Consider the following 19,877-nt stretch of genomic DNA (forward strand, 5'->3'; position numbering starts at 1 on the left):
CCTTATTTAGTACGGTACAGTGGCACTGAACGATGGCACCGGATAGAAACAGTGAGGTGTGGCATCAGCCTGGACATAATTCCTAGGGGTATCGGGCTTGAGGGCTATGAAGTCCTACATAACACTGTAAAAACTACTGCTACCAAGTAATGTTTGCTTGTATAGGTCCCTCTTTACTCTAATAATTATCAACTGAGGTTTGTTATCATCCCAAATCTGTGCTCTTCTGAAATGAAAAACAAGAACGTCCGTCCACAATCAGGGGGCTGTAAATCTCCCACGGCTGGTGTGAGCCCCCCATACTATCCCTAGGATAATGAATCAGTCCTGGCTCTGCAGGCTCTGTTGCTTCCTGGCTGGTTTACTTCCCTGGTCTGGATGTAAGGGGAAGAGATTGTCTAGAGCAAGGAGGAGAGTATTTGGATATACAGTATATGAGATATTTTGTGTTTTGATATCTTAAATGGTCTGGTCGGCTGATATCCTCCCTTAAGCATAAATTTTATACCTTGGATTAACTGGTGGAGAACTACAAACATGGTGTGAGGGAATGAGATAGCCAGAATGGATTTATATGAAAGTGGGGCAGACAGTAAGGGTGACAGAGTATGTTTGATAGCAGAGTTAAGACCTCAAGCAGACGGTCACATCAGAGGGACTCACATACAATTACATTCACACCCGGGCATGCCCACACATACATCCTTCAACATACAGACACATTTTTGGCTGTGTTGTAAAGAACAGAGTAAAGTTCATTGTTTTTCACAGACGTTTTGATGATAGCTTCTCACATTCTGTTTATGTACACTGTTTGAAGTCTTCCCAGAAAACCCTGCACCCTTATTTCACCTACCCTGTCTTCATTTCTGGGTCAGTGTGTTGGCAGGTAACCCTCTCCTGCCTATGTTCTGTGAAGTTGCAGGTACACATTACTGGCATGGTGGATTCTTGTTTGACAGAGAGGGTGTTTGGCAAGACTTTCCTTCCTGAGGTATGAGAACTCTATTGTTTTCTCTAGTCCTCCTCCTCTCCTCCCCCTTCAGGACATTTTCCCTCATATCCAGGTTACAGTCTGTGTGTTGCCCCCTTATCGCAGGTATAGCAGAGACAGAGAGGGAAAGTACACTGATATGTTGTTGCGATATGAATAATGACCCAGATGGTTTGCATTTAAGTGTCCTGGAGCGTGCGCACACGCATGCAAGAAAATGATAATTTGACTCAGCTGAGTCATGCAGGTGTGTTAGGGAGGATAGTAAAAGTGTGTTACTTTTATATGATATTTGTTTTTCTGTATCCCATCCTAATTTTCATTTACAATGTCATTAAAGAGGTCATTGCTAAATTGCAGAAGCACTGACTAAAAGGTCATGAAAAAGCAAAGATGCAAGTATCCTGCCTTATCAGTCTCAGCAAACCACAGAGACCATAAAGTCAATTGGCCACGATGAGCACAGTACTATCAGCAGACTGAAATGAGCCAGTGCTGGGTATATTACCTTCACTTGCTGGAGCAATTTCCTCAAGTGTGAGCTTAGTGTGGAATGTAATGGAGGGGCTATCTGAAATGTGGTCACATACTGCAATGGGTAATGCTTGGGGGCTGCAGATGAAGCTGCAAACACAAAGTAAAATAATATTGTTTTATAAAAATGTTAGCAAAGAGTTGATCCTGTTTACTCATCCAACATTCATGGGGGAACTTTTATTTGGAGTTGTGTTTCTGGTCCTCCAGCAAATTTAAGTCTATTTATTCTTCCCTTTTATATCTGGTCTAGATTTTGCCAACTCCTGAGGAAAATATTGGGCCCTTTAGCTGCTAAAATGCTCCACTGTGGTTGCCAGATGGTCACTATCTGTCATTTAATACTGCACAGTTCGCATACAATGGGTTCATCAGAGCTGGATAATGTTGAGTTTCAAAACAATGAAGTGAAGAGTATTAAAAAGGTCTGTTGACCTGAGGGGAAAGGAAAAGCTTGGTCATATTTATCTGAGTATTTGTAATTGGCCCTTTTCTCCTTATACATACTAATTTGATCCAGTTGTTTATTTATAAAGATTAATTAGCACAGCTTTAAGTATCTGCTGTACAGGTCTGTGTATTCTTGCATCTTTGACTTTATTTTGTTAAGCTTGTACAATATTTATAAAATAGGTTTGTAATAATTGTTATACCTGATTTCAAGATGCATCCGTTTCTGGCTCCGATGCATTCTGAGGTGACATTGCTGCCTTTTACTTTGCATTTAGTCTATAACCAAAGATTAAGCTTCTGAACAGACCCCACAGAGTTGCAATTAAGCAAATTTATTAGCTTATTTGAGTTTGTTTATGTGTGTCTGTGTGTGTTGGTGTGTACTGCATATTTTGCCCCTACTGTAAAAAATTTGCAGGAAAGCCATGTCATAGGTTGAATCATTTTTCATGGCTGAATAGTTGAAAAAAACTTTTATTAGCTGTGGGAAATAACAGAGGTTACTGTGGTGCATGAGGAATCCAGTTTTAAATTCTGTATTTTTGTATGCTTGGCATCTTGACGTCCTCCTGTGAAATTCAAAATTTTCGTTTTCTATAATTTATTGTGCTGCAGCATTATGTTGGTGACTCGAATGTGATCTTGGTTTCCCCTTTCTCACTTCCTGTCTTTTGGTTTTGGTTCTGTGATGCCTTTAACTGCCAGTGAACAAGGACAGGTGGAACTTCATAACAAGCAGGCTGCCAGGGTAATAAGTTATATAACTGGCACTGATGCTCTCTGTGTCTAGACAGGATAGGGCTGGTGTAAACTGTGTAAATAACAGGAGAAAGGTGTCAGAGAAGGCCAAAAAGATGTGAGATAAAGTCAGGGAGGGTGACATGCTAGTCCTGACTCTGAAGCATGCACCCACTTATTCAGAGAGAGTGTTAGAGCTTGAGTCAGAAAGCACTTACTCACACACATACAGTATATACACACGCACACACTGGCAGAATAGAATATGAGAGCATTGCAGCACTGGCTGGATGTGTCCCAGCAGTTACCGCACTGATGCTTGCTGCAGCAGATGGGAGTGTACAGTCTACAGTGGCGTACAACAGAGGAAGAAACAGATGGAGACAGGAACCAGACCAGTACAGAGCATATAGCAAAGCCAGATAGAAGTAGAAACAAGTCAGATTATGACTGAATACTTAAATGTCTAGGATAAAAATTGGAGCAGTGGAAAGAAGTGTGATCAGCAAAGCACAAACACACAGAAACTGACCTAATCAACAACAAGAACAGCTGTGGGGCACAAGGTAGAACTCTGACGTAGATACATTTGGGTGGATGCTGATCGGCATGTCTCGCTCCATGAGGCTGCTGCTGCTGCAGAGGTCTCTCAGTGACCACATCAGGTTCTCTACCTCCAAAGCCATAGATATGCTCAGCAGGACCGCTCGAGAAAGTCGACCGGCAGGTGAGTGACGAAGACAGGGACTGGCACTTCAGGTGTATATGTTTAGGTGTTTGTACTGTGTGTACAGGTTTTGCTTGCATGTGGTTTGCATGCGCTTGTTTTCAAATGGCGAAGTTTTGTTCCAGAACATACTGTTGTGATTTCCTCGGCGCACGTCACATTTCAGATTCCTTAACAAGATGCGTAGCAGGATGGGAAAACTGCATTGTCATTGTCTCAGAGAGAAGACAAGATATGCTGCAAGGCTTCTGTAAGGTGAACTGTGTTTCTGACAGATCAATATATAGCATTTAATGGATGTGTGGTGATGCTGCAGGATAGTTCAGATGTCTCTTGGCCCATTATTCAGATGATCAGTGTCAGGTTTGTGTCATCCTTAGATTTTCTTGTGTTTTCTGTGACAGCATGTTTGTTTATATGGGTGGATGTGCATGTACATGGATGCATCTCTTTGTGTAGGACTTTGCGATAACAGTGGTGTCACATTCCCTTCTTCCACCACAGTTGGTGGTTTGGTCCATGTATAACTAATGAGCTTCTAAAGCAGCTTTTGTCTAAATAATACAGCTGATCCTCTATCAGCAGCAAACAGAGTTACTCATGAGAAATGTTGACTGGTTGATATCAATTACAGATTCAGGCCACTTCAAAGTCTTTCTAAGACATATGTGATCCTCTTTACGGGTTATAATGGTATGACTTTTGGCTGCGTCATGTTTGAAATCAGTACAGGGGCTGGTGTGGGTCTTTTCAAAGGGAGGAACATAGTTTTCCACTGAATCCAAAGGTCAGTGCCCTGTGGCCTAACCTTTCTATTGAAGCAGAGAGCATCAGGTGACATATACGTATCTACCAACAAACCTTGCCTAGGATGTTTCAGCCTTTTGCCACATAGCTCACTGTCCCACATGAAAGCGGGAAGAACTGAAACGTGTGTGCATCAAAGAATTATGACAGGATCTAATTACAGTTCTCCTGGCATGTAAATAATTACCTCCGCCAAGACGGTTATGTTTGTGGTTTTGTGGGTGCGTTTAGGTGTGTGTGTGTGTTGGTTAGCAGGATTACGGACAAACAGCTGAATGGAGCAACACCAAAATGTAATGGATTGTTCTGTGGGCCAAACCGTACCTCTCCAAAAGATTAAATCAAAATCCAGTCATTACTTTTTGAGTTATGCTGTGAAGAAACCAACAAACAAACATTGGTAAAAACATTACCTCCATCTTATATTTTATTATAATGACAGTGTGAATTCATGCATGTGTTTCTGGTCTTAGAGGACAGGAACACACTGTACTGTAGCAGGAGAGTTGTAAGTGTTCTTAGTCAGCGTGAGTGCAACCACACAGGCTTGGCTTGCCAGTAACCTCTTTTGAAACTAATGCAATGCAATTACAAAAAGCTTTCAGTGTGGAAATTGCCTTCTGTTAGGAATCAAATTCTACTGACCTCATAACATTTTAATCTACACTTTATATGTGATAATTCCTTATACTGTATATTACATGCCATGTGAAAGTACACAAATCAACTCAAAGACAACATGATTTGGATATGCAGTCCTTTATGATGCATGTGCATTAGTTAAAAACACACAACATGCTATTAAGGACTGCTCTGTGCAGCATCACACATCCTGAAACCCAGTAGGCTTGTTGACATTTCCCAACATTGTCATCCCTGTGATCCCATCACATATTTAAGCATGTTTATAGCTAAAGGGGGAAACATACAGCAGAGAGCCTGTCCACTGTTTAAAACTGGATGTCGCTCCATTGTTTTGCTCACTGACAAAAAGATCACTGCTTCATCAGGCCAATTGTCCTTGGACACCCCTCTTAAATCAGGCCCCTTTTTTCAAAACAGAACTTCTTTAGGTAGTGAAGCTGTGTTAATGAAAGTTAAGGGGACACAAATCTGTGAGCAGGTATTTTTCTCTAAGCCAGTGGTGTGAAATTCCAACAAAACAGTAACAAATACTATGCTATCAAAGCTGTACATCACCCAACCTTTTCATCAGTCCATAAATAATAGTTCTGAGAATTCCAGTTTTTCATAGAAAAAAAACAAAATTGTATTTTGATGTGCATTTAAAGGCAAAGTGTAATTTGTATGGCAGTGAAGGAAGTTAAAATCGACTTCTATTATAGGGGTTTAAAGGCTTCTGACTTCACTAGCTAAAGCCAATGAGGCGCACAGACTACCTGTGTTCATGCTGAGTCTTAGTGAAGCCACAATTCAATGCCAAAAGTGTACTGCAGCTGGGAGAGACCTGAAGGTCATACACACAGCTGAGTACAATAAATACATGTTAAATCTCTGTGTAGATTTACAAAAATGTAAATACCTAGATGCCAGTGTTTAAGTGTGAGTGTGTATTGGTGTCTCTGTGCCCCTACTTGTGCATGAATGTGTTAGTGGTAAGTGGCAACCAGGCTTTTGTTTGAGGCTTAAAGGTAGGCCAGTAGGAGGTCCATAGACATGTTCCGGTCTACTCAGGCCCTGTCTACGGTAAACCACACAGATGTCCTGGGCCTATTGTGGCCCTACAGGACTTTACAGGGACCCAGCAGGGCCATTTCATGCCTCAAGGATCCCCAAAGAAGAAGTCAGAAAGGGTCCACCAGTGTGACACTAGGAGACATCTCTTTGAATGAAAATGCCACAGCAGCCATGTAACAAATTAGCTTCAACAAGATACTTTCACTCTAAGAATGGACAAAGCTTTTAAAGGTATTAAGCTTGAAAATATCAGAATGAACTGCAGATAAATACGACATCTCTATATCTTTGGTTGAATGAGTTCAAGGTATTTTCAAGGCACTTTAACTGCTCCATCAAGCGGTTTACTACAGGACTTTGCTCATTTTGTGTCATCCCTGCTTTGCTTTGCTGTTGATCTCTAACTCCTTATTCTTGGTTGTTGAGTTGTGGCACATGCATTTATGGTCTTAAAAATTAAAGTGTTTGTGGTTTTTCTCCTAGCGTGTTTCAAGCCCAGTGAGATCTTGTTCTCACTGTACATTTCTGTACCTTCAAAAAAAGACATAGTCCATATTTTGATGTCAAAGTGGCTTAAAACCACAACTCTCCGGTCACTGCTGAATCTTTTCTTGGTGTCTTTCATTTTCTACAACTGATGTTTGTGCTGTTTTATTTTGTGGCCATTCGAAGTTGTTCATCGTGTAGAACAGCTTGGGTCTTTTGACATGCAAGCTCAATGGCTGTTTTGATATCATCCAGAGTTGAAGGTATTTCATGATCTTTGTAACAAATCTAGCTCATGGTCTACTTATTAGCTTTTTCCTGAGCTTGTTTCAGTTGTAAATTATGGTCAAATTATTATCAAATTTTAGTCCAATTTAAAAGTCTCAGTATTTACAACTCTAATAAACTTCTTCTTTTGACATGTTCAGGCCAAATCTTTGTCTTAGCATTCATTATAGTCAGTGTATGAAAAGTATTATGAGCAGTGTTTGTGGTGTTTACTGTCTTGGTTGCTGTATTTTTGTCAACAGAAGGTTTTGAGGCACTTTAATTAATGATTTTTTTTTATCTGCCTGTACTTCAGCAAGTTGTTCTTTAGATTCTTATGCTATGTTTTGTTTCATTTGTTAATAAAATTCAAAAGTTTGCTTCATTTACTTCATTCACAGATTTCTGCTTGCCTCAGCCAGTGTATGACTTATGTGGGATGATGTATTAATGGCTTTAGTCTGTTACATCTTAACTAGCAGTTAAATGAAATTGATACATTAACCACAACCTATATTAACATAATAAATATTGCTTTATAACTTTTGCTAAATGGTAAGCATATGTAGAATACATCTTACTGTTTTAAATATTTTCAAGATCTTCACTTTTCTGCAGTGCAGTAAATTATCACTAATTATTATATCAGTTTGCTCGTGTCAGTGACGCATATTTTCCTCTCTCAGTTTATAAGGTTCGTCCCGGTAATTCTGGCTGGTTGTCCTGCTGTTATATTGGCCACTGGTAGTCATTTAACTTGACGTGTCGGTGTGCGAGGGAGACATTTATGATTGAATTAGAGTCCTTCAACGCTGCTCCAGTTCAGTGAGTTAAAGCTCCCTTGTTTCTGCGCCTGTGCACTCACAAGGCCACTTGATTCGAAAACTCTGGAATGTTTTGCTAAACCCAGTGACTCCAGCAAGCTCGTGCCAAACTTATTTACCTTCTGCTTCAGTGTTTTTTCATGTTTTCTTTTTAACACGTGAACTCACTCAATGCATCTTTTGACTCTCGTTATAAAACCCACAGTCTCTGATTTATTATGTCTTTAGTAAAAATTTGAACCATGAAGAGATGTTTGATCCAATGATCAGATGTGGAGCTTTTAACAGAATCTACAGTGTGTTGACAATGTTTTTGCTTTACATTTTTCTTAATATTTATTTTGTTTTGGTTGGTAAGACCAGTGAAAGAGATAGACAGCTCTTGGGTTTATAACCATGTACAGTAGCTCCAGCTTCAGTCTGCTGGTTTGTGAGAAGAATCATAATCACCCTGATTTCTCTTGCTCTTTACATTGATTGTCACTCAAGTGGGATGTCTAGCACTTTTCATCAAGTAGCCCACTTGATGCACGCTCTTGACTTCTCATTGTCCCATTCACCGCCCATGCTTCTCTCCTGCAGCTGGAAGGTGTTGTGATTGTTCAGCACTAAGCCTGGGTAACCACTTGTTTCCATCACAGACTCAAATATCCAGGTACTACTGCGCTGGAGCACCAAGCTTGCTATTTTGAGTGTCTATTGAGAATGTATGGCGATGGGGAACAGATACTTGCAGAGCTGACACTCAGAATCCTTGATTTGGCAAAGCTTGGGATTCCCAAAGTGGTGTGCACAAATATTTGCACACAGTGTGGAATTTGCTTCTGCCTCAGCACTTGAGAATGTCTGGTTTCATCCTGCAGACTTTCAGGTCAGTCCACTCCTACACCTTTCTCCCTTCTGTCAGCAGAAATGGTATAAGTGCTGTTGTGAGCAGTGTGGCTTTGTTGGCAGAGACAGAGCTTTCTTTATTAGCTCAAGTCACTGTGTGAGGTGCATCTTCTTAGATTTGGTTCATACTGTTGGTTCTGGGAAGAAGGCTTTGGGTTTGTGCCCTGGCCGACCCGGGGCCTTTCTGTGCTGAGTTTGCATGCTCTTCCTGTGCCTGTGTGGGTTCTCTCTGGGTACTCCGGCTTCCTCCCACAGTCCAAAGACATGCAGCTTAGGTTGATTGGTGACTCTAAATTGCCTGCAGGAGTGATTTTGGGTGTGTGTGGTTGTCTGCCCTGTGATAGATTGGCGACCTGTCCAGAATGTACCCCACCTTTTGCCCAGTGTCAGCTGGGATTGGCTCAGCCCCCCACGACCCTCTTCAGGATAAGCAGTATAGATAATGAATAGATAGATGGATGTTGGTTCTAGGTTCAAAGGTAATCATGTAGGCGAAGAGGAGTGGAGAATGATAGAACTTGGGATCAGAATGAAACATGCTGGTGCTGTATGTCAACAAAATGATATACATGCACAACTGTGTCTTCCATCTATATGAAGGACAGGTATTTCAGTATCAATAAAGTTTCTGTGGTGTCTGCTTATACCAGAAATGGTTTGACAGTGTGTGACTGTGGTTTGATGATTGCTTGAGACTGGATTAATTACAGTGAATTATAACGCTTTTTTCAGGCCATGCCTGAAAAAAAATCGCATCACAATGGAGAACAAAAAAGGCAGTGAAGGACTCAGAACATGAAGTTAAATATTTGGTGTTCTAATAAAATTATTTGTGAATGCAGTCAATATGCATTTAGGTTCTTAAAGCTACAGTATGTAACTTTTAAAAAATATCTTTTGTTGTAGAAATGTGTCCATTGAGACTTGTGACATGAGATGAGAGGAAGATGATGGCGTGAGGACTTGTCATTGGTCATTAGTTCTAAAACAGCCACATTCCAGAAGAATTTATTCCAGATGGGTTCTTAAAACAAGTTTTAGTGCCCCGTTAAAATGGTCTCATCTCTGGTGCCTTAACTGCCTTTTGGGTTGCCTGATCTCATGGTATGTTGTTTGTTTACTCTCCAGTGGGCCTTCATTTCCTGTGTGTCTGCTGCTTTTTGTGGCACTAACGGATCTCAGTGGGTTATTCATCTTTAATTTGCTCAGTCAATCCACAGGAGATTTTGGGCTAATCCTGATAGTCTTGTTAATATTTCTGACAGTTCAAATGCCACTGATGGGGCAAATTCCCTTACAGTTTTGTAGCAGTGAGCCATGATGGGCTCTTCTATGTTGCCTGGTTATTGAAAAAAGAATTAATGAGATTGGCTGTTCTCAAAACGGAGTTTAACATTTGCCCAGTTCATGTTTTCAAACATGAGGATAAGCCCCAAGACAGAGTCGATAATAACGGCAAGAAATACAAAAATAACCGGGATACTTTTTAATTTAAAACGTGATTGATAAACACAAGCAGAGTGTGTCTGTTGGCTATAAGCTCCACTGTTGAAATACGAAAATCTCAGCAATCAAAGAAGGATATCTCAGTCGCTTCAGAAAGTGAAATAGTTGTTAGAGATATGTTAGAGATATATTAGGTACCCCTAATTGAGTACTTTGCAGAAGCTTCATTGTATTATTATAGGTTTTTGAGTGAAGAATGGTGAACAAAAAGGTGTATTGTATCCATTTAAAATGAATAAAGAGTGCCAAAAGTTAAGAATTCTGAGTATGTTTTGATGCACAGAAAAATGCCTCTACTGTTCTGGCGAGCTTCTGAGGAAGGCATTCTGGATGCCTCTGGGTCCCAGCAGCATTTTCTAAGAATCTCAAATAAAAAGTTTATTTTAGGGCAGCATGGTGATCTGTCACAAGTTGTGTTCTCTACTACCACAAAATGGCTTCAAATTCATCCGGAACTGTGCAAAATCTACACAGTCTGTTTCCTGTTGCCTCTGAGACACTTGAATTTTAATTCCTTATTCTAAAGAGTCCAGAGATGATTGACTGGTCCAGTGCTGACATGGCCAAACTTAATTTTGTGAATGAAGACTGAGCAGCCACTTAATGTCCTTTTCTCATTCTGACCAAGAGGTGTTGCCAGTGACCTTTCACCTTGTAGTCACTCAGGAATCGTGACCCCTTTGCCACCATGAATGGGCGAACACAAGGCCACTGACTGAGTGTTGTCACCCTCTGTGTCTCGGCCAACCTGCACTTTAGCTTCTTACAACTGATAATAATGCAGGCACTGGAGTGCTTAGTATTAGCATGCAGGCTGACTGACACTTTGACAACTTAAAGTCGTCTGTGTGTGTGTTTAAGGTCAGGGTCAGTGACCATAATGTGGATCCAGCATTTCTTAGGCTACATGCTCCGATATGTCACAGTTTTCCTCTGTTTTACCAGACGCAAGATTCTTTTCATTTATAAAACAAAGCAGTAGGTCCATAATGTTCTGGACAGAGCATTCTGGGAAGTTTATGAAAATGAGAGTTTGTTTAATCTTACCTGATTTTTACCACTGTCTCAAATAGCCTTCACTGGAGACTTAATGAATGGAAAGCACGATGGGTCTTTTCTTTTCTGCAGGGTCAATATAGCTGTCATGTGAACCACTTGAGTGGTGCATACAAATATACATGCGTTGAAATATGAGCAAGGGAAGCCTAGTAGTCAGAAGCCTTGTGAGTATGACCATTTCAAGGATCAGGCTTAAACCTTGAGGGTGAATAAAGCAAGAAAACAGGAACACAGCAGCCTCTTCTCTGTAGTTGCTTGTCCTTTGTTTGCCTCAATGCCTCAAAGCCATTGGCACTAGGAAGCAAAGGGGGTTTTTGTCTCTTTTTTTAATAGTTCTTAAGTCCTGAAGTATATTTTCATCAGATGGTGCTGTGGTTTGATCTCTCTGTGGCCTTACCCTCTCAACAGATAAGGACTTTGTTGTCTACTGAGAAAACAGGGCTCAGTGTTTGTAAAACATTAAGTTGTTTGTGACTTGTGCTAGCATAATGTGATTTTCCTTTGAACAAATTTCTGACGTTTAAATAGAGGCAGGATAGGACAGCTTTTCCCTTTTTCCATTTATAGAATCAAACCCTCGCTTGGACGGACTAATAAAATTTTTCACAGACATTCACGAGCTCCCAATTTTTTATGGTGCCACCCCGATTTTTACATCAAGCTTTAGCCAGCATCTTATAAACCTGAATGCTTCAACGTGTACTTGCATCACACCTACTGCTAACATATATGTTCTCATGCATCTGCCATTTTGATTTGGATCATTAAACATTTGATGACAGTGTCATTTAGAGGATCCCTGCATATCTACTCCATTTTTCCCATCTTAAATTTTCTCTTCATTCCTCTTCCTTTATTCATTCAAGAATGGAGCATATGTGAACAGAAAAAGGTCAGCGATTAGAGTCAGAGCTCAATCTGTTGGGCATATGGAGATTCTGTCACTGCTGCCAGCCTCCAGCTGGATGGTATTAGTCCCCATCCATACTCAGGAGTTGAGCTATCATCCCATGGGGACCAATGAGGAGCGGGGGGGTGAGTTGGAGAGTCACCGGTCTGAAGCTCGTGTTCATCACTCACAGTCCATTAGCTCCCAAAGTAAATAAACCAACTGTGAAGTATATCTAAGTGTTAAGTACTGTATATCTGAGTGACTATGTAAATGTGCCAGAGACAATATCATTAATGCTTAAATAGTAAACACAAAGAAGAAAATGGAGAACCTTGTATCAAAAGCAGAATCGACTCACGCAGCTATTTGCATACTTAATAAATCTAGTTCATCATTTTTTGGCCACTAAAGTACTTGAACCTGAGTCCTGCTTGGCACAATTCCTCTTTTTGAGAATAAAATCAGATTGTCAGTCAATTCACAGTTCACTGTTTCAGTCCACTGCATACTTGGAGCAATGCTGCCTTCTCCCTGTACAGCTAAACACAACAACTTCCTTCTCTTTATTTGTATTAGTTTAACATTAAACACCAGATTCCTTAGATTCTTCTGCATTGGAATGAGGTCAGTTATGTATAAAAACAAACATTTAGATTTTCCAGTTGAACTATAAGACCCTTCATGATCATATCAAAAACCTTTCTTGTGTATCGGTGCTTATAGTAGGCTACCTTAAAAATATGTCAAGCATGCAAATAAACCTCCACTTACGTAGGTTTACACAGTTACACACAAATCAAATGCTTCTGTCTTACTTTTCTTCATTCCTGCATGTGCAAGGCATTTGTCTAGTGAGTCTTATGCCCATCTATAGTTTAGCACGTCAAGGCTGCCAACATGAGGAATAGGTTAATAGCCCCTGGCTGATGTCCGACTTCCCTGCTGTGGTTCATCAGGCTAAAGCTGAAGGACATGAAATGATCTCCACACAAAGCAAAATGAGAGACAAAAAAAAGCACAGTTTTTTACCTGGAGGAATTTAAGAGCAGCCATCAGTGGACATATACCAGCAGTGGGTATTTTTGTCAACATGCAAACTTCAGTACCAGGAGTATTTAGTATTCCTGTTTTTGAAGTATGTAACACGTGACTCATTCTAACACGCTTTTATAGTAAGTCTTAACTGCATGATTATGTTGAACACTGTCAAATAAATGTTGTATTCATTAATAAGCTTGCAGCTGTGTCAGCATCAGGCACAAAAATTATTTCCATATCCTCAAAGGTATGATGAAATATACCAGAGAATGAAATGGAAATTTATGGGACATATAAAGAAAACATGTTTTAATGCATCTCACACAAAGTGAAGACAATTTGATGTCAGGCACTTGTCGTATTTTGGGTTCTGGCTTAGGATTTGTCATGGTGTGTCTGTTCTGTATCCTACGTCTCTTTGATATGCAGTAGTAGTATTCTCTGTCGTCTTATCGTCTGAAAAATGACAAAAGAATCTCAGCAGCTGTAAGAAGTTGGGTGCTGGTAGGTATCACTCTGAAATTCAAACCTTCTCACTTCACGTTTGCAAAGAAGCCTCTGGGACAGCCTAGATGTCTGGATGGTTTGTCACGTGGCTCACAAAAGGTCAGGGATCAAAGGAGGTCAGGGATCAGGGCAGGGAAAACCAAAGCATCAACTTCCTGCGTTACGTACTAGATGATTCTGCACAGAGAGAGAGAGAGAATGGTATTTACACCATACCTGTAGAACTCCATGAAAGAAATGAAAAACAGGAAAGAAAATGGAAAAGAGGAGGGAGTTGTGCACTTTCATCTGTCAGTAGCCTTACTAGATACTTCAGTATGAAGAACGGGCAGGACACCTACCACCTAAACAAACCAAAAACATCAGTCATGAATCTACAAATGCACAACCTGCACCCATTTTTTCACACTGATGTCATCTATCTTCCTTCTCCCATCCATCTTTTGTCATCTTGTTCTTCGTTCAAGCATGCTTAACCATTCACAACATCACTGCAGGGCTTGTCATCTGATTGCAGCTTAGTATAAACCTCGCACCCAAGGCCCCATGATTTATTGCTGCTGAAAGGTAGTTGGCATATATTTGACACCTATGCCAACTCCTTGGACTATATGCCAACTCTGTCCATATCCAGAACTATAAATCATGATGTCAGGCGGTACATTCTTGTGCACCCTTGTCACTTCATTTTTGTCCAAGAATAATTCTTATAAAACTACCATGGCTTTAGTGAGGCACAATCAGCTCGCTGCTTACACATATGGTTGCCATCAAAGAAGGGGAGATGCTGCCGACAAAAACAGTCTGGCAGCTGTTGTTTTCGATGGTATCACATGACCTTCATCAGCAGATGAAGTTGTAGAAGGTCAAATTTGCACTTTTTTCTTTTAATCTCTTTTAAATTAATGTTGGCTTATAGGGGGAAATGGCTTATTATAGATATTATCCTTTATATATTATACAATATTAAGAAACTTGAACTTTTCTTTGTAAATGAGAGAAGGTGAAATTTGAGTGACTGCAAAATGCTTCACTTTGAATCTCCAAGGCAAGAGAGGGAACACATATGAAAACCAAAGGGTAGGGTGTAAAACCTCAGTGGGCAGGACACCTAGAACCATCTTTTACAAAGAGCAGTACTTTGGTGCTTGTCATATAGAATGAACATAAAGACATTGTTTTGTTTTATTCTTCAGTTATTTTGATGTAGTTAATAAACCAGTGTGTTCAATTTGGACCATCAGGCCCTGTGGAGCTCAAAAGTATTCAAAACAATAATTACTAAACTCATTTGGTTTGGACAAGGAGTTCAACAAATTTCCAGGCATTTCAGCACAGCTTAAAATGTTGCTGTGTGTTCATTTACAGCCATATGGTTGGCATCATTAACCGCTCCCCAAGAATTCACGTTGGCTTTCCAAAGCAGCCCTTCACCTCTTGTAATTCTTCAAAAATGTGGTCCCGCACACACATGCACAGTGACTCTTTATGTGTTGAGATGCTTTTTACCCAGTGTTACACCAGGTAAAAATCAAACAAATCAGACCAGCTTGGTTCAATCGCTTTATGAGACTAGCAACTACATTTTACCATGTTTTTCAGACTTAGCTGTGGGATTAATAGCTATAATCAACATCTTTAAGTTGGAATAGAGGTTACCTCCTAACACGCTTTTTCCTACCAGCTTTACAGTTGTGTATATATGATACTTAGTCCCAACATGTTTTGCTCTGTTTTTTTTATCCTGTAATGTAACTTTTAATGTCAGCTTTTTCTTTCCTTAGCACTTGGTCTTTTTTCAATTAACAGAGAAGTTGAGCCCCCTGGTTCTCCTCTTCCTCCTCCATCTCACCCTAAAGCAAACCATCACTAATCTGCTATCCCATTGCATGACTAATAAGAAAAGGACAGCAATAATCTGGTATGTGTGTGTGGGGGGTGCTGTTCAGATATTTTTCTTATTCCCCTTGAATACAGTGTGCATTTCTTTGTATGCTAATGGACGTCACACAGGACCCTAACACTTAAAAGCCTTGCACAGTGTAAATTTACAGCAACCCTCCTGCAGTAGTTCATTTTTCCCACTTTATTTTTGTACTGGTGCGATAATCTTGGTCTTACTGCTGCAGTGGACAAGTAGCCTAAACCTTGGTAAATTGATGATCTAACATAAAGAACCACAGCACAGGGATGAAAATGAATGGGAGTATAACATCTATGCATTGTATGTCCAAGCATGTGTTTCAGTTTATTGCCTCTATTGTGATCGTGGTCAGTCCATCAAAGCCCGGAGAGGGTGTCAGCGAGGCATTTGGTCTGCTGTCTGCTTCACACTTCCTTTGTTTGTGTGCATGTTTGTGTGCATGCTGGTCCAAGCCTCTGTCTCCCCACACTTCCTCTTCACCATTGTGTGAGTTTGTTCTCTCTTTCTTTCTCTCTCTCTCTATAATCACTGTCTTATTGGGTTGATCCCAGAAACTGTGGACGATCTATTTCTGGAGATTCCTGTTATGAAAACAGAACACCCCCCAAACACCACCACTACCACCTGTGCCACTCACCCTCTCTCTCCCTTTCTCTCTCACATGCACACACACACAGCAGTCAAATTCATTATCTCAGTGAAAAGCAGAAGACGTATGCTTGCCGTTGGAGGAATTTAGATTCCAGGTTCAAGGCCACTAGCAGTTGTAAAGGTGCAAAAATGACAGCCCCTATAGCTCCACCTTGCCTCTGAATAATGGAGATTTTAATCTGAAGTTCAGGAGCGGGACCACACATGCCGCTTATGGTTCTCATCACATTTAAACCACCCATTCAAACTAGTTTTCCGCTTCTGCTTTTTTGTAAGGCGGATCGCCCGCTGTCCGTGTGGCTGCTCACCTTGTTTTGTTTGTCCGTTTGGCCCTCCGACAACTTTTTACTTTTACTTTCTACATTTTAATAGATATATCTGTACTTTCTACTCCTTACATTTTCAAACCGGGCTTGTTACTTTTAGTTTTAATACATTTCATGGGAATTATTGATTATTTTTATTTGGCACTTACTGCAAAATGTGCACACCGCTGCACTGGGTGACATGTTCCTTGTTTACAGTGAGCTAGCTTCTCACACTTTCACAAAGATCTCATGCACGCACAGTTAAGTCTTGCTTTACTTCAGACCATAGATGTCTGCTTCAGACACTGTAAAAGGTTCTGGTCATTTGAAGCTTCCGGGGCAACATATACACTGCTCTGGTGTTTCATACAGGTATCTGTACTTCTACGTGAGTAATGAATGGATGTACTTTTGCCAGCTCTGGTCCACAAGCATTACACCATATTTAAACATTAATATTTTCCTGAGGGTGGGGTCCCTGCTAGTGAAAAACACAATCATACACAGAGAATAATTTGACATTGTTAGTGAACACAAAAATCCTCTTCTCCTCCCTGTTCTTGACTACCTTTCAGTTGTGAGGAGCATCTTTATGGCATATTTATAAACCACGAAAACATCTGTCCAAGTATAGATGTTTATAAACACTTATACGCACGCACCTTATAGGTTAATCTTTATTCCTGGAGGGCTGCTATGACCTTTGTAGATAATTTGGCTATCTGTTTTGTGAGTGTTTGTTGACACGGCTTTGGGTGCTTGCATGTGTGTTGGACTGATGCGTCCGTCCATTAAGCCTCGCCTAGCCCTGTTGTCTGGGGTTAGGGATGGTGGAAGAGGGCAGCAGAAACCCTAAGGCAAGCCCAGAGGAGGAGGCTCTGTGGCTGAGGAAGATCTTTTCTCTTTTGTGTGCACTGTTCTTTTTATGTTGGGTTTCTGTTTTTTTTGCTTTCATATGTTTTCACTGTCATCTCTTTATTTCTGTTTGTTTCCATCTCTGTAAAAGTCTTTTTTCCTGTTCCAGCTCACTCCCTCTGTGCCTTAGGGTCAGAGGTGACACTGTAAAGTTTATAACCCACAACAGTAGCTTCACCTAACAACCCAGCAGTAACAAGTTGATGGGACAAGTAAGGCCAATTTTCTTAAAATCTAATGTCTATGGTTAGTTTTTCTTTTTACTCTTGGGCTTTTATTGTTTGACGGTTTCAAACTAGAAATGATCATTTAGAACAGCTGGAGACATGAATAAAATGTTCTATGACTCACAGGTTAATCCACTAAAACTTCTTGATTTCATTCCACCTCTATGAAAAGGTACATTTAATGCCAGCTCTAATCCCTTGTGTCTATCTGTTGTAACACTGATCCATTTTCTCATTCCTCTGTTTTCTCCAAAACCATTATTATGCATTTGATCCATATCTGAATCATAAGCCAAACAAGCATCTCACTCTAATGAGCTTTGGTGAATTAAAATTGTAGACACACTGATCTGCCCCTGAGCAGCTGGCAGCATCACCAGTCTGCTTGTCTGATCTCACACATTAGACAAGTTCATCAACAGTTGCTGGTGTTATTGCGTATATCAGCACAAAACAACGTGGGAGCCTGAACGCCCTCATCACTGCATAGCGTTCTTGACCCATCTCAGTAAGGGGATCAGTTTGGGCTGGGGTTTTGGGTGCGGCCTCCGGGTGGTCGCGTTTGTGGCTCAGGGATTTGGCTTTATTTGGTGATCTCTCCTTCCTCTCTTTGCTTTCTCTCTCACTTTATTCTGCCTATCTCTCACACTCATACCAACAGTGCCTAAATAATGCTTTTAGTATTGCTGACTTACTCTTTGATCAAATATTTCCTGCACTAAATAATAATAATAACAATAAAACATCTTTACTGCAGGTCATGTAAGGCTGCGTGTGTTAACTCATGTTTTGCTGATATTGGCTTTACTTCTGTTTAGGTTCCTCACAGATTCCCATGCTGCATCTGTAGAAATAATATCAATACATGTACAGTATGTTATCCTTCAAAGTGATGTTACTTGTTTGGGTCAGATGGCTGAGAAGTTTAAATTCTTTTAAAATTCCTTCTTATATAACTCCAACAACAAAAATGGAAATAGATTTATTTGGGATTTTGGTAGAGTAGTGTTGTGTAACAAGTACAGTCAACACCAAATACAGATATATTAAAGAGCATATGAAAATCATCTGTACTGTGTTTAACCGTGTTTAATAGCTGTAGTCTCTGAGACCCCAAATGCAAGTGTAGACCTCTGAAACATGAAAACTGTGCTTATAAACAGTTATTGTATAATAAGCAAAATTCATAAAGTATCAATGTAACAAAATGGTGTAAAATATATGCAAATATTGCTAATGATTCCTAACTCATCTTATAAATGCCTATGCTATATAGTATTGTTTCTCTCACTTCAGTAGGTGGCAGGATGGATTTTGAGTGAATCACTTGTGACTCCTCCATCAGATGGGGCTGGTATGGCAGCCAACAACAGACTGCACACAGTTAGCCAGGATTTTCTCTATCATCCTTTCCACCCTCTCAGATTTAAAGCTTTGAATTACAAGCGATTCCCTGCCACATGGTGACTTGTCTAACTTTTCCTTTTTGCACAGCCTCAGTGCCTGGGTGTTACCATGGTAATAACACAGATGCACAGATAAACCGATGCCAAATGCTGAGGTTATGGGTGGATTCTGGGAAAACTGTGGATAGAAAAGAGGGGCAAAACTGGAAAAATTGATTAGCTGTTTCAAAATAGACCAATTCTTCACAAATCCATTTAAATCAGAAAAATATCAGCATGTCAACACTTTTCCTTCCCATATACGACATGATTGTAAGAAGAAAAAAAAAATCACACACTGCTTTTATTCTGGAGGGCAAATATTTGTAATAGTCCTTTAATTTTTAATATAAACTGAAATCTGTATATTGTCAGGATTTTAAGAAAGCCAAATTTAGGTTTATCCTGTGATTGCAATAATTACTATTTATAATACTTATACTGGCCTTTAGATGTTCATAAGGCATGATCCAACTAGCGTGCTTATCATCAAGACTTGCAATGCGCCCTAAGTTCTGGAATTTCAACGTGCTCTTTTTTGCCGAGTCAACCTGAACGTGGTGGACGTGCGTCAGGGGCGTCAGTGACTGGGGCAGGAACAAATTACCATCCCTGCGACAGCTTTTTTTTTTTTTTTTTTGCTGCGCCACTTGCGCTTTTCAGACTAAAATCTTGCGTCACAAAAGAGCTTCTTTCAGTTGTCCCACTATTTTCTAATGATAATTGTTTGTAAAACATATAAATAGGAGAAGTAAAATCGGTTAATTAAATTGGTTAAAAAAGAGAGCCAATCAAACAAAACAATCACGGCGCAGCTTCAGTGGCATAATTATTGTGCTGTGACTCATATTAGGATAGACTTCAACCACTGAGGCTGTCCGGAGGAGATCTGTGTCTCTGGCTCCTTATCAGGTGGGGAGCTGCGGAGTCGGTGGAGGTGGAGCCACGACAGAGTTGCCCATTCCTAAAGCTTGAATCACAGTACT

The 19,877-nt window shown here is 40.3% G+C and overlaps 1 protein-coding gene across 4 annotated transcripts in view; it reads left to right on the forward strand.

Moving 5' to 3' along the window:
- dlc1 (DLC1 Rho GTPase activating protein) overlaps positions 1–19,877 on the forward strand; it is a 69,050-nt gene that overhangs the window by 25,209 nt on the left and 23,964 nt on the right. The window contains exon 1 of one of the 4 annotated variants that reach the window (XM_020602016.1): positions 3,201–3,446. The exons of the other annotated variants lie outside the window; for them this stretch is intronic. Coding sequence (XP_020457672.1) covers positions 3,317–3,446 — 130 coding nt within the window. The 5' untranslated portion in view covers positions 3,201–3,316. Of the gene's footprint in view, positions 1–3,200; positions 3,447–19,877 lie in introns of those variants that run through there. 4 annotated transcript variants of the gene reach the window in all.

Source organism: Monopterus albus, unplaced genomic scaffold (assembly GCF_001952655.1).
Source record: "Monopterus albus unplaced genomic scaffold, M_albus_1.0 scaffold54.1, whole genome shotgun sequence".
In the NCBI taxonomy this organism is placed as follows: domain Eukaryota; kingdom Metazoa; phylum Chordata; class Actinopteri; order Synbranchiformes; family Synbranchidae; genus Monopterus; species Monopterus albus.